Source organism: Pan paniscus, chromosome 18, assembly GCF_029289425.2.
Source record: "Pan paniscus chromosome 18, NHGRI_mPanPan1-v2.0_pri, whole genome shotgun sequence".
Taxonomy (NCBI): Eukaryota; Metazoa; Chordata; class Mammalia; order Primates; family Hominidae; genus Pan; species Pan paniscus.
The window spans coordinates 56,160,313-56,176,142 of record NC_073267.2 but is presented as its reverse complement, the minus strand read 5'-3'; the positions used below and the strand labels follow the sequence as shown (position 1 = coordinate 56,176,142).

The window sequence follows — 15,830 nt, the reverse complement described above, 5'->3', positions numbered from 1 at the left end:
GCAAATGCTTCAGCACCAGCCTGGGGGAGTGGGGAGTGAGAGGGGATGGGTTTGATTTGTAATCTTTGCCAGGGTTTGCTAATTACACACTACCAAGATGATATCACTGAAGGTGGAGTTGGAAGGAGAGGCACTCAGGACTCCCGTGCACCTGAGAGCCGGCTCTAGTGCAGCACTGCCTGGAGGGGAGGTGGGGGGGCCCTGTGAGTTATGGGCTGAGAACAGGGTGCATGCCGTGTATGTGCGGGCCGGTTGGGGGAACATACAGTGGAAGATGAGGGCACTAATGGGGAATCCTGAATGCGAGGCTCACACGTCTGAACATTATCCTATAGGCCACAGAGTCTTACCTGGTGGGGATGTGAAAAGGGCTATAGGTCAATTTACCAAAAATTAGTCAAGCCAAAAGCCTCCATGCTGAGTGGCTGTTTGGGGAAAAACTCTCAAATTGTAATTCCTCTGCTCTCACACCACAGCAAACAACACCGAAGACTTCTGTGATCAAAAGCGGGCAGCTGGGTTCCCTACCAGTGAGCAGTGGATGCCAGCTGGGTGTCCTGCAGTTCAGTTCCGACATCCCCTACTGGGAGATAGCGTCAGATCCCACAGGTTGAGGGCTCAGTCCTCAAGGATACCCCCTCTTCCCCCAGACACTGGTGACAAGTGCAGGCCTCTGGAGCTTCTGATGGAATGTCTTCATGTTGGGGTTCCCAAGACCCCCTCTTTGGGTTTGCTTAATTTGCTGGAATGGCTCAAATAACTCAAGGAAATACTTACTTACATTTACTTGTTTATATTACAAAGAATACAGGTGAAGAGGGGCACAGGGCAAGGTATGGGGGAAGGGGCATGGAGCTTCCATGCCTTCCCTGGGTGCCCCCTCTCTCCAGGAATCTCCCCATGTTCAGCCATCGGGAAGCTCTCCAACCCTGTCCTCTTGGGGTTTTATGGAGGCATCAATACATAGGCATGATTGACAATGGCATAGAAAGGTGATTGGACAAAAAGCTCATGATCTAAACCCAGCAAGGCCTGTCTTTTTCTTAGCCTCTCTGTGTTGCATTCCTTCCTTTAGGGTAGGGGGCAGGACCCTCTCTAGAATGAGAGTCTTTTGATCCACAGTCAGATTAGAGTCCTGCCTTGGGCAGGTGAAAGAAGGACTGGAGAAGGACAGAGAGAGAGATTCTCTCCTGAGGCCTAAAGTGTCCCAACATTATAACAAGGACTATGCAAGTTAGAAGCCAGGAATAAACATATATACACACACACACACACACACACACACATATATATACACACATACACACACACACATATATATACACATACATACATATATATGCGGGCTATATATATATACACATACATATATATGTGGGCTATATATATATATACATATACATATATATATATGCGGGCTATATATATCTCTCATAACATCTATCTGTCTATCTATCTATCCATCTATCTATCCCATAACACTACAGTGCCCAATCCATTCAAAAGTGTCAGACAAATTCCTTAACCTGGTCAAGGGCAAGAATTTGCTGGCGGGACCAGAAGCAGAGGGCAAGTTCCAGAAAATAAACATGGTGCCACATGTAAGAGCAGGCCACTCATGGAAAACAGCTGGGCTCTGGTGACGGGCAGGCACCCAAAACCCATGATAATGCAGGAAACCGCACTCCGTGGGGCCGGGCTGGCAGAGACACGGGTTCTGGCTGTGAGGTGGACTGAAAACGTCACAAACAACCTCCATCATCTGGCACACAGGTCATTCAGCAGTTTTATTTAGCAAATTGTTTTTTGCCAAACTGGCCTGCTTCCTGGGCACGGTGTCTTTCCAAGAGGATCTGTGGGGGTTTTGCAGGTTAAGGAAGCATATTCCATGCTGCAGAATAACTAAATGTTTGTAAAGACAAAGGGAATGCTAATTTCCCCCCAGTACAAACTATAGAAAATAAAGTTGGTTTTCAGCAGGGACATGGCTCCTGGTGCAGTGGAGGCACATATTTGTACAATTCTCCGATATCAGGATCTCCAGCAAGAGGGACCAGGGTTATCCCAGGCCAGGCAGTGAGAGCCATCAGTGCATCTAAATAGTGACATGTCCAGGGTTAAGGCTGGAGACACAATGGAAATTATCTTAAACATTTTGGGAGTCCCCTGACTCCCAGTCCAGTGCTCAGACTAGAGTCAGAGCACAAAAGATCCCATTTCATCAGATCCTTTGGCAGAGTAAGAGGATGCCTTCCCCGAGCCCTGTGAGGATACGGTCTCCTATTTGACCTTATGGCCATAGACAGACTTGTGCTAAGAATATGAAGAGAGCGTTTTGATGGATATTTTGACAGCTTTGGGGTGAATGTCTCAGTTAGCTATTGCTGCAATACTGCTGTGTAACAAACCACCCCAAAACCAGAGGCTTAACATGACAGTAATTTATTCCTATCCACACATTTGTGATTTAGCTGGGGGAGTGGTATGCTGGATGCAACTTTAACTAGTACTTACTGTATTAGCTCATGATAAGGAGTTTTGTAATCCAGTTGTTAAACACAGCCATTAGTAAGAATTAAATTCTGTAAGTTTACAAATAAAGAAATTATATTAAAATAGAAGATACTAAATATTCAGACTCCATTGCTTCCTAACTATGCTGCTGTGCTCTGTGCTTGAGGTTGCTTCTGCCCATCGTGTCTCTATGGTGGAAATACTTGAGGGGGGTGCCACTGTGCAGCTCTTCCCACCTTCGTTCAGTGACGTCATGATAATACCTTGACATTGACCATGGTGAAATTGGTATCTACACCACAGAAATTGCAAATGCTACAAATCAGGGCTTTAAAACAACAACAAAAACAAATAGATGATTGTGAAGCATTTACCCTCATACCCCTGACTGGGAGTCGCTGATCTAGACTGGGCACAGTTGGGCTTGAATCCAGGGTGCAGGTCAGTGAGGGTGGGTCTGCTCCGTGTGCCCTCATTCTCAGGGTGATGGTGAAGGAGAAAGAGGACAAGCTCTGATGGCCTAGGTTGGCATGGGCCCACTGTCAGTGGGGGTGATATATTACACCTCTTGTGGAGGGAACTACAAAGTCACATGACACGAGGTGTGGCTGTGGGGCACGAAGAGGCACTGGGAACAGTAATGCAACTGGGGAGAGTGGCTTTGGGGGCTTCTCCTTGAGGGGAAGGCTGTTCCCTTAGTTGGAGTTCGGCTCCTGATCCTTGAGTCCTGGGTCAGCTGCTGGGCAGGGGAGGGACAGGTGCCAGAGGAGCGCTTGCCCCCCTAGGCCCAGTCCTTCAACCCCCGTCACCTTGCTGCTCTTTCACTGGATGGGCTCAGCTGTGTTGGCGCTGAGTCTTTGTCTGCCTGGCTCTCAGCAAATTTGGAGGAGAGGAGACTGCTCTCTGAAAGCTGATTTAAAGGAAGCAGGGCATATTGGCAGAATGTTCATTTTATTTATTTTATTATTGTTATTCTCATTTGCCTCATCTATAAAATGGGGACAATAATCCTACCTATTTCATAGGGCTATTGGGAGGAGGGAAAGAGATGCTATACATGTATAAAACTTTTAGCATAGTATCTGGCAAATAAAGTGCCCATGAAATTTTAGCTAGAGACTCTTTTTCTTCAAGAGTGATTCTAAAACACACTGTTTGCCCCCCTTTCCCACTCAACCGTTGACTCTCTTCCTAGCCTTAAACTTCATGTCCAGAACTTTTTCTAATTTTTTATTTTTGGAATTGTGGTTAAAAAAATACATAACATAAAAGTTACCACCTAGTGTCCATCAGTGGATAAAAAATCTGGGGTGTATATATGCAGATGAATACTGTTCAGCTTCAAAAGATAAGGGAATCCTGTCATTTGCAGCAACATGGATGACCCTGTAGGGCATTATGTTAGGTGAAATAAGCCAGGCTCAGAAAGACAAGTACCACGTGATCTCACTTAGGTGTGGAATCTAAAAAAGACAAACTCTTACAGGCAGAGAGTTGGATGGTGGTTACCGAAGACAGGGCATGTGGCACTGGGGAGACGTCGGCCAAAGGATACAATATTTCACTTAGAAAGGAGGAATAAATTCAAGAGAGCCATTGTACAACATGGTGATTATAGTTAATGTATTGTATACTTCAGAATTGCCAAGAGAATAGATTTTAAGTGTTCTCACCACAAAAAATAAGTATGTGAGGTAATACTTACGTTAATTAGCTTGACTTAGCCATCCTACAATGTACACATGTATCAAAGCATCATATATACCGGCTGGGTGTAGTGGCTCATGCATGTAATCCAGCACTTTGGGAGGCTAAGACAGGCAGATTGAGCTCAGGAGTTTGAGGCCAGCCTGGGCAACATGGTGAAACCTCATCTCTACAAAAAATACAAAAAATTAGTCAGATGTAGTGGCGTGTGCCTGTAGCCCCAGATACTCAGGAGGCTGAGGTGAGAGAATTGCTTGAGCCTGGGAGGCAGAGGTTGCAGTGAGCCGAGATCTTATCACTGCACTCCAGCTTGGGTGACAGAGTGAGACCCTGTCTCAAAAAAAGAAAAAAAAAAGGCATCATATATACCATAAATATATACAATTAGTACATTCACGTTGTTGTGCAACCAATCTCCAGAACTTTTTCATCTTGCAAAACTGAAATTCTATACCCATTAAATAATAACTTCCCATTTTCTGCCTGCCCCTAACCCCTTCCTAATTTCTGTTTCATAAATTTGACTACTGAAAGAAGCAAATGCCTGGAGGAGGAAGACTGTGGTTTTCTGATTCTATCGCTGACTTAGAAAAGCCAGAAGTTTGGGGCCTGGGATCTGATTATTCCCCAGTAATTCACAGGTGTAATGTGGGTGTGGGGTCCAGGCCATATGGCTGATGGGAAGTGGGGAATGTCTGCATCCCACCAGAAATGAGCCCCAGCACCACATCTCCCAGGCCTCACCCCATGCTTCTTTGTACCCTCCCCTTCTCCCCAGGTACAAGCCTCGAGAGAAGCTGAAGGTGAACTTCGGCACTCCTGAGTTCCTGGCCCCAGAAGTCGTCAATTATGAGTTTGTCTCATTCCCCACAGACATGTGGAGTGTGGGAGTCATCACCTACATGCTGTGAGTGCTTAGCACCCTGGCTCTGAAGTGGGGACGGGGGTCATTTGTCTTCCTTTGGGTAATCTTAGAAGGAAAATTTTGAGCACAAGTAGTCTATTTGGGAGGTAACCCCAGGAAACCCCAATAGAGGAATAGGGTAGTGAGATAGGGAAGGAAAGGAGCCAGGGAAGGGTATGTTATCAAGCCAGTTACCATATTTACAAGGCAGTCGTATTTCCAAGTTATAATTTTAGTAGGTTAATATTGAAAAAATTGAGATGTGCCGATATTATTCCCTGGAACAAAGGTCTAAAGGCCTGTTTCTCGGTGAGGAAGGCCTACTTGGGCTTCAGCAGCTGTATCAAAGTTATGGGTGGAGCTGGGCATGGTGGCTCATGCCTGTAATCGCAGCACTTTGGGAGGCCAAGGTGGGAGGATTGCTTGAGCCAAAGAGTTCAAGACCAACCTGGGCAACATAGGGAGACCCTGTCTCTACCAAAACCAAAAAAAATTAGTTGGGCATTGTGGTGCGTGCCTATCGTCCCAGTTACTAGGGAGACTGAGGTGGGAGGATTGCTTGAGCCTGGGAAGTTGAGGCTGCAGTGAGCCATGATCATGCCATTGCATTCCAGCCTGAGTGACAGAGCAAGACCATGTCTCAAAAAAAAAAAAAAAAAAAAAAAATTATGGCTTGAGCCATTGAATTTTTTGGTACTGAGACATAAAAGTAATAACTGGAAATAACGAAGGTATTCATCGAGAGTAAGGCCCGATTGTGGGCAACTGGAGTTTCATTCTACTGGGGAACTCCAGAATGCATCATGGAATACCCCCTGAGAGTTATTTCATCTAGGGGGTATTTATACACTAATTCTTACCAGTTATTCCTTGTGGACTAATGGAGATGGGGTGGAATTGATTTCCTGATACTTCTGGGTGGGTAAAGCAAGCTTCAGCTGGAGAGAAAGCCCTCCAGCAAAGACATGCAGGTGCTTTGGTACAAATGGAGCTGGATCATGCCTATAATCCCAGCACTTTGGGAAGCTGTGGCGGGAGGATTGCCTGAGCCCAGGAGTTTGAGGCTGCGGTGAGCTATGATTGCACCATAGCACTCCAGCCTGGGTGACAGAATGAGGCACTGTTTAAAGACAAAACAAAATAAAAACCCAAATGAGGCTGGAGTGCACCGAAGGGGTAAGGGGGTGGGGGGCAGGGCAGGATACCCTTTGTGGCATCATTGAACCCCTGTGCTCCCTGTTTTCTTCTCTGTCTGGCTGTGGACTTCCCGTGGCTGCTTCCTCAGAGGTAAAGTCATGTTTTACTTCTGGTCTCCGGATTATTGTGTAACTGCTGCGCACTGTCCCTGCACTCAGATATGGGAGCTGCGCCAGGCTGGGGAAGTTCAGATCCCTGAGGCTGGCTGTCAGGGTGTCCTGATTCTCTACCCTCCCTCAGGCGGGAACCTAATAAAGCCCATTTTCCTTTGGCTTGGGGCCTGGGTAGCATCTAAATAAGCCTGGCTGTCTCAAGGACATGGAAGGCTATTGCTATTTCTAAAATTAAATCAATGTGTACTTGATAACTGGGTATACCAAGTTGGGCCCTAATTTTACTCTTTACTTCAGGAATGAGGTGGAAAGAGGTGAGCACAAGAGGGGACTTATTCCAAAAATTCTTCTTGCCTCCAAATTTTAAATCCTTCCGCTTCCTCCCTTTAATGAACACACTGGACTCCATCCTGTGGAGAAGTAGTGGAGGTGCTTTTATTTTGAACCCTCTTGGTTCTGGCTAGGTCCACTTGAACTCTGTAAGCTTCTCTATTCTGCCAATGCATGTTGGCAAATGTGGCCTCCGCCTACTGATGGTCCTTTCTCTCTTCTATAGACTCAGTGGCTTGTCCCCATTTCTAGGGGAAACAGATGCAGAGACCATGAATTTCATTGTAAACTGTAGCTGGGATTTTGATGCTGACACCTTTGAAGGGCTCTCGGAGGAGGCCAAGGACTTCGTTTCCCGGTTGCTGGTCAAAGAGAAGAGGTACCTTTCATTGCTTGTCACTCATGGGCCCTTCTGATGGGGACCCCAGGTCTGGGAGCTGGGCAGGACTGCTGACCGTGAAGGTCCTTCTTCCTGTGGACAAATTCCATTCAAGATTTCTTAGTTTGCTACTTCTTTGGAAAAATAAAGGGAACAGAGAAAGGGACAAAGGAAATCAATGAAACAACAAACAAGTAGGGGCATAAAATATAGTTTTAGAAAGAAGCATATGTAGATTGGTCCTATCTGCAAGTTATCAGTTGTCATAGGCTAAGGTTGAAGAAAAGAACTGAGATATGCAGATGTTATTTCCAGAATAAAGATCTGAATACCTTGTTTCTTGGTGAAGAAGATCTATTTAGGCTTCAGCATCTATATCAAAGTCATGGGTCAAGCCATTTGAGTTTTTTGATATTCAGAATAAGGTAATAACTGGACATAACCAAAGGTATTAACCACCCAAGGCTAAGGCCCAGGAGTCTGGGCTCTAAGACAGCTTGTATTTCCCTGACTTTTACAATTTTGTTTCTTTCTGACTGTGAAAATTTATGTGAGAGGAAAAAAAATTCTAAGTCAGATGAACAAGTTGGCTTTATACTCTGGAAGGAGAAATGAGCTTCCTTCAAATTTCCTGTTCTTTTGCTTCTTTAAGAGCAATTCCAGTCATAGCTAGCCTTCCTACTGCCCTGCTTCAACTTCTCAGCCCCCTCTGGGAAGTGGTTCCTCCCAGAATCACTGGAATATGTTCCCCCTATAGAGGTCAGAGAACATTTTGCTGACAACCTTCTGGCACTTTGAAGGAAGGGAATTTTAGACACAAGGAGTTCCCTTTTTGGTACATGGCATGAATCTGCCTAAATGATTAATCTGTTCCACTGACTCAGGCTTCCTACTCAAGTGAACAGATTTTTGGATGAGAAAAGGCAACTCCAACTAAAAGTCTTAACTGCCCTTTGATTTCACAGCTGCAGAATGAGTGCCACACAGTGCCTGAAACACGAGTGGCTGAATAATTTGCCTGCCAAAGCTTCAAGATCCAAAACTCGTCTCAAATCCCAACTACTGCTGCAGAAATACATAGCTCAAAGAAAATGGAAGGTATTTGGTTTTTCTCTTAGTAAAGGTGGAATTTGTCATCCTAATCTGTCCTTGGAAAAAAACTGCAGCTAAGTTTCCTTTTCTTTTTTTTTTTTTCTTCTTTTTGGGTTTGTTTTTATAGACAGGGTCTTGCTCTGTTGCCCAGGCTGGAGTATAGTGGCATGATCATGGTTCACTGTAACCTTAAATTCCTGGGTTCAAGCAATACTCCCACCTCAGCCTCCTAAGTAGTTGGGACTACAGGCATGTACCACCATGCCTTGCTAACTTTCCTATTTTTTGCACAGACAGGGTCTTGTTAAGTTGCCTAGGATGGTCTTGAACTCCTGGCTTCAAGCACTCCTCCTGCCTCAGCCTCCCAAATTGCTGGCATTACAGGCATGAGCCACTGCACCCAGCCTGTAGCCAAGGTTTTACTTACATTTTGATTCTAAACAGAAAGATTATTTAGGGGGAAAAATCTCTCTCATGTCAAAAGCTGCTAGCTTGATTTAAAAATGTCACAGAGCAAAAATAACTGGCATAAAACTTACATTTGGTTTGTGCTTATATGGACACTTGAAGTGACAGAATGAAGCTTAAGCATATGTTCTCAGTGGCAATCATCGTGAAGCTCCTGAACTAACTGCTTAGAGCTTGAGGCCTGATTCTTCCACATTTCAGAAATGGGAGATAAGAAAGGCCTGTTAAACTTTTAAAACTTTGTAATTTTGTTTACAACAGAATTCTTTAGTCCCATGGACATAAAACCTATCTTAAAAGCAATTGTGATCCAGGGAAGTGGCTTCCAACAATTTAATATGGACTTAGATCCTCACTGGTGATCCAAAAGCACAAACAAAACCCTTTATGTATGGAGCCAGTACACAAGAATACCTATACATGTACACACTTACCGGGAAACACACAACAAAAATTTGACTCAGGCGTGGTGGCCTGCACCTATAGTTCCAGCTATTTGGGAGGCTGAATGGGGAGGATCACTTGAGTTCAGGAGTTTGAGGCTGCAGTGAGCCGTGATCACGCCAGTGTACTCCAGCCTGGGTGACAGAGGGAGACTCCCATCTCTGTTTAAAAAAAAAATCACAACATTTTCTCTAACAGAATATGATGTATTCTGATATTTTCTATTCTGTGCCACTTGATTTTATTTTTTAAATGCTGTTCACAACCCACCAATTTGATTTCATGACCCATTGCTCGGTTGTGAATCACAATTTGAAAAACACTGTTCTATCAAAGCATGATGTAGGCTGATGAAAAATAAAAATAAGACACTGTTCTAGGGTGCTCCATTTTTCATGTGAAAAGGGCAGGATAAACCTGGGTAACCTAGTGAGACTGTATCTTTACAAGCAAGACAAAAGTTAGCCGGTCGTGGTGGTGGTTGCCTGTAGTCCCAGCTACTTGGGAGGCTGAGGTGGGAGGATTGCTTGAGCCCAGGAGGTAGAGGTTGCAGTGAGCCAAGATCACGCCACTGCACTCCAGCCTGGACAACAGAGCCAGACCCCATCCTGACCCCCCCCCCCACCCCCTCCCCAAAAAAAGAAAAAAAAGAGGGAAGGATGATGTATCTTCCCACTTCATATTTACTCCCAACATGCCCCTGAAAGTCATGTGACTATTCTATAATTATTTTAGAAACTTGTTTCCCTTTAGGTATCAGATTTAAACCAACCCCAGTGGCTGGACTCACTTAAATCCTTTTATTGTTTCTTCATAAGGCAACTGGTCTAAAATACATGCTTTTTCTTTTCTTTTATTCTCTCCTTGCCTCAAGAAACATTTCTATGTGGTGACTGCTGCCAACAGGTTAAGGAAATTTCCAACTTCTCCCTAATCTTCAACTCTGCTGCTCCAATGGGTCCAGAAATTACTGAGGCCAGTGGTGAAGTGAAGAGATGACTCAAACATTTAAATAATTTGGCTTTTTGGTATTATTGATTCCACTTATTTTGTAAAAATGGTTATGGCTGCTGCCTTCCTTGTGGATGAAAAGTGGCTGTAAAGAAGCTTCCTAAGAACATTTTTTTCTGCCTTGTAAGATCACTACGTGTGAAATGCTCTGAGTACCTTTCAAATATACCTACTTTTGGTGGTAAGTGTAGGGATGCTTTAGGTAGATACTTTGCATCTGTCGAATTTAAATTCTAAACTCACACTGATTAAGGAACTCAGTAGACTACTTTGCAGGGGCCATGTTATTCAGTATTATCTCCTCCAGTACAAAGAATTCCTAGAATTTTGATTTGCTCAGGTGTGAGCTGACATTTTATTGTACTACCCCATTCTTGTGTTAAGCCATGTGGATTTAGGACAGTGATCTTCAAACTTGCTTTAACTTATGCTCCCTTTTGAGAATCAGCATCACTTGAAATGTCAAAATATGTCAACTCTCATAGCCAAATCAGAGAAGTGATCATTTTGACTGTGCTTTTTACATCTCCACACACCTCCACCTCTCTCCTAATTCTGCCTGTCTTAACCCCTCTGTCTTAGTTATAAATTTCTGGTCTTGTAAGTCTGGAAGCTGATAGGCAATTTATGAAAGAGATAAGAATGTAATGAGGTTCAGCTTTCTGAGAAACACAGAAATGATACATCCTGAGATATAAAGGAAAGCTGCTCTTCTGCTGCCTCAGGCTGTAGCACTCTCAATGTTGTCACTCCACACATACACTTTCTATATACATGTACAGTTGACCCTTGAACAGGGTTTGAATTGCAGTCAACTTAAACGTGGATTTTCTTTCACCTTTGTCACCCCTGAGACAGCAACACCATGCTCTCCTCTTCATCCCACTCTGCAGCCTACTCAACAGGAAGATGATGAAGATGAACACCTTTATGATGATCCACTTTCACTTAATGAATAGTAAACATATGTTTTCCTCCTTATGATTTTAGTAACTTTTCTCTAGCTTACTTTATTGTAAGAATACAGTATATAAGCTGGGTGTGGTGGCTCATGCCCATAATCCCAGCACTTTGGGAGGCTGAGGCAGGCAGATCACTTGAGGTCGGGAGTTCAAGACCAGCCTGGCCAACACAGTGAAACCCCATCTCTACTAAAAATACAAAAATTAGTGGGGCGTGGTGGCGGATGCCTGTAATGTCAGCTACTCTGGAGGCTGAGGCAGGAGAACTGCTTGAACCTGGGAGGTGGAGTTTGCAGTGAGCCAAGATTGCACCACTGCACTCCAGCCTAGGCAACAGAGCAAGACTCCGTCTCAAAAAAAAAAAAAAAAAGAATACAGTATATGTATATATACACACACACAAACACACACACACACACACACACACACACACACACGAACACATATGTGTGTATGGGTGTTAATTGACTGTTTATATTATTGATAGGGCTTCCAGTCAACATTAGGCTATTGGGGAGACAAAAGTTATACTCAGATTTTCTACTGCAAGGGGGTAGGCACTCCTAACCCTCACATTGTTCAAGGGTCCACTGTACATTTAAACACTTTTCTACATGCATTAGAGTAGCCCTGTCATCCCTTCACTGAAATCATACTGTTCTCAACATGGCAAGCAACTAACACTTTTTTTTTTTTGAGACAGGGTCTCACTCTGTTGCCCAGGCTGCAGTGCAGTGGTGTGATCTTGGCTCACTGTAGCCTCCGCCTCCTGGGCTCAGGCGATCATGAGTAGCTGGGACTATAGGTGCCCGCTACTACACCCAGCTAATTTTTGTATTTTTAGTGGAGATAGGGTTTTGCCATGTTGCCCAACCTGGTCTTGAGCTCAAGCGATCCACCTGCCCCAGCCTCCCAAAGTGCTGGGATTATAGGTGTGAGCCACCACACCCAGCTTCAACTAACACATTTACGAACTTGTATACATGTATATTTAGATACTTTACCAACTTGTAAAATGGTTAAAGGAGTACTTTATTATGAAAAAATATACAATCTTTAAAATTTCCTTACTTCTACATGATTTTTGTGCTATTCCCATTTTTTTTCTCAGGTGAGCAGCTTTAGTTTTTTATTTTTTTTGAGAGAGTCTTCCTCTGTCACCCAGGCTGGAGTGCACTGGTGTGTTTTTGGCTCACTACAACCTCTGCCTCCCGGGTTCAAGTGATCTTGTGCCTCAGCCTCCCAGGTAGCTGGGATTACAGGCGTGTGCTGCCACGCCCAGCTAATTTTTGTATTTTTGGTAGAGATGGGGTTTTGCCATGTTGGCCAGGCTGGTCTCGAACTCCTGACCTCAGATGATCCACCTGTCTTGGCCTCCCAAAGAGCTAGGAATATAGGCGTGAGCCACTGTGCTTGGCCTCAGGTGAGCAGCTTTAGTCAATGTTGTGAATTTTAGATTTTAATTAGACATGCAACAGTTTCACTACCTTTCAGGATTTTTGTCCCGTAACAGAGGCTCTTGCTTTTTGACAGAGAGGTAGGCAGGTGGAGAGGTTATCCTGCTGCTGCAGTTCTCAAGTTGTTAAGTTTCCTCTGGAAGGCTAACCCTTGTTGGGAACTAACAGTTTCAATACCAGCAAGTCTAGGCCTGCTCCAAGTTGGTCAGCTGAAGAATGAACATCAGAAGACACAGCTGCTGGAAGTTGTCCTTTGATGAGACAGTGATAGTGATTTGGTAAAATGTCTTATTTTTTAAATGTCAGTTATCTTTCTTTAAAAGGTTTTTTGAGGGCAGCCTCCAGAAGGAGCTAGAGAGTATATTTTATAGTTCTATTGCGGTTCATACCTTGTTTTCGACTTAGGATTCTGGAGAATGCTATGAAACATCTCCCCAGAAAAAGACAGTTAATTACCATATCTAGAGCAGCACTGCCCAACAAAAATATAGTACAGGCTATACACATAATTAAAACATTTCTAGTAGCTTCTCTAACAAAACCCATTGAAAGTCAATTTTAATAATTTATATAACAGTGTATCAAAAATATTTCAATATGTAATCAACATAAAATTGAGATACTTTACCAGCTACTAGGGAGGCTGAGGCCAGAGAATCACTTGAACCCAGGGGGTGGAGGTTGCAGTGAGCCAAGATCACACCATTGAACTCCAGCCTGGGCAACAAGAGCAAAACTCTGTCTCAAAAAAAAAAGAGATATTTTATATTCTTTTTCTCATACTAAGTCTCAAAAATCTGGTATATTTTACACTTAAAAACACATGTCAAGGCTAGGCATGGTGGCTCACATCTGTAATCCCAGCACTTTGGGAGGCCAAGGTGGGCAGATTGTTGGCCAACATGGTAAAACCCCATCTCTAAAAATACAAAAATTAGCTGGGCGTGGTGGCGCATACCTGTAATCCCAGTTACTTGGGAGGCTAAGGCACAAGAATCACTTAAACAGGAGGCAGGGGTTGCAGTGAGCTGAGATCACACCACTGCACTCCAGCCTGGGTGGCAGAGCAAAACTTTGTCCCCACCCCTGACAAAAAACAAACAAACAAACAAAAAAAAACCTGTCAATTCAGATGCTAGGTTTTCATCAGATGTACTTAATCTGTATTTAGATTTCTTAAAACTTACTGTGGAAAATGTATTTACATACTCAAGTTATTTGAAACATAACTCACAGTTTTCCAATAACTGAAGTATCCACTTTTACATGTATTAAAATTAAATAAAATTAGAAATTCAGTTCTGCAGTTGCACTAGCCACATTTTAAGTGTTTAATAGCCACACGTGGTTAGTGGCATCTATATTGGACAGGGCAGATCTAGAGAGAATCCTGTATCTAACAATTTTAATTTTTTTCCCTTTATGCTGTTATTCCTTACCTAGAGAAACAATTTCCCTCCAAAGTTCCTTTGAGGGGTCTGTTTAGGCCAGGCCAACACAAGTGACCTATGTGGATTTTAGCATCCTTTTTTTGAAATTTGAGGTTTTATGAAGCTTGAGTTTTTCTGGATATTTTTAGTAATTTGCTGGTGTGTACTTAGCTCAAATATTTGATTGCAACTGTGTTGGGTCAACTATTTCTAATGGGACTTTTCCATTTGCATGTACAGTCACTGGAAACTGCTGGGCAGAGAAACTCTAAAAGGATGTTGGGGCACACTTTTTCCACCTGTCAGATTGGTGAAGAATTGGTGAGGTTGTGGGGAAAATGGCATTCTCCCACTTTTGATGGATATGTATCCAAATAAAAGTCATTCCCATGCTTTCTTTCATCCAGAAATTTTATTTCTAGAAATTTATCCCTCCGTACTTGAACAATTGTATAGAGATTTATTCAAAATGATGTTTACTACAGCACTGTTGCTAATGGCCCAGTAAAAACAACCAACACATGCCTATTAGTTTGGTTTTAGTTAAATGAATTTTGCCACATCCATGTAGTGGAATACCTCACAGCTGTTATAGATAGATCTAGATATACTGAAAGCCATTTTTTCTTAAAACAAATTATAGAATGTATATATGGTATCATCCCATTTGTGAAGAGACATATGCTTATATGTGCATTAAAAAACCATAGGATATGCAAGAAACTTAACAGTGGAGTGTGAAAAGTGGGTGATTGGGAGAGGGGGAATTCCACTTTTCATTTATCTTTCTGAACCTTTTGAATCTTTTTTTTTTTTTTACAATGAGCATGTATTCCTTTTTTTTTTTTTTCTTTCCAAGATGGAGTCTCACTCTGTTGCCAGGCTGGAGTGCAGTGGCGCAATCTCGGCTTACTGCAACATCCACCTCCCGAGTTCAAGCGATTTCTCCTGCCTCAGCCTCCCAAGTAGCTGGGACTACAGGCATGCGCCACCACGCCCAGCTAATTTTTGTGTTTTTAGTAGAGATGGGCTTTCACCATGCTGGCCAGGATGGTCTCGATCTCTTGACCTCGTGATCTGCCCACCTCGGCCTCCCAAAGTGCTGGGATTACAGGTGTGAGCCACTGCGCCTGGCCTGCATGTGTTAGATTTATAATTAAAAATTCACAACTCAATGTCAAGTGTGAACCTTGTGTTGACCCTGATTTGAGCAAGCAATAAAAAGATATTTTTGAGATATTTAGATTATGAATTTCACATTTGATGATAGTTACTATTAATTTTGTGAGGTGTGATATTGGCAATGTGGTTAGATGACTTCAGAGAAAAAGGAAGGTATAGTTAAGCAAGTATGGCAACATCTAATAACTTGGGTCTAGGTGATGTGTATGGGTTTCATTATACTGTCCTCTTTACTGTTGTATGTATTTGAAAACATTCATGACAAAAAAACTTTTTAATCAGTTAAATAAACCATGAAGAACGGTTAAAGAAGTGAGCTTCCAAGAAGTGTTTATAATAACAGTACTGAAACACACGAATTCACTAACTAGTAAGCATCTGTATTAGTCAGGGTTCTCTAGATGGACAGAACAGGATATCTATATATATATGTAATATGTATATATATGTAATATGTGTATATATATGTATATAAAGGGGAGTTTATTAAGTATTAACTTACATGATCACAAGGTCCCACAATAGGCTGTCTGCAAGCTGAGGAGCAAGGAGAGCGAGTCCGAGTTCCAAAACTGAAGAACCTGAAGTCCGACGTTTGAAGGCAGAAAGCATCCAGCACAGGACAAAGATGTAGGCTGGG

At 43.1% G+C, this 15,830-nt stretch overlaps 1 protein-coding gene across 3 annotated transcripts in view; it reads left to right on the top strand.

Moving 5' to 3' along the window:
- Window positions 1-15,502, top strand: part of MYLK3 (myosin light chain kinase 3) — a 64,013-nt gene extending 48,511 nt beyond the window's left edge. For 2 of the 3 annotated variants that reach the window (XM_063597584.1, XM_034940098.3), the window contains 3 exons: window positions 5,000-5,128; window positions 6,992-7,144; window positions 8,110-8,650. In XM_063597584.1, the coding sequence (XP_063453654.1) occupies window positions 5,000-5,128; window positions 6,992-7,144; window positions 8,110-8,314 (487 nt within the window). In that variant the 3' untranslated portion in view covers window positions 8,315-8,650. Of the gene's footprint in view, window positions 1-4,999; window positions 5,129-6,991; window positions 7,145-8,109; window positions 8,651-10,022 lie in introns of those variants that run through there. The other variant, XM_055099278.3, reaches the window with a different exon arrangement.
- The last annotated feature ends 328 nt before the right edge of the window (window positions 15,503-15,830 follow it).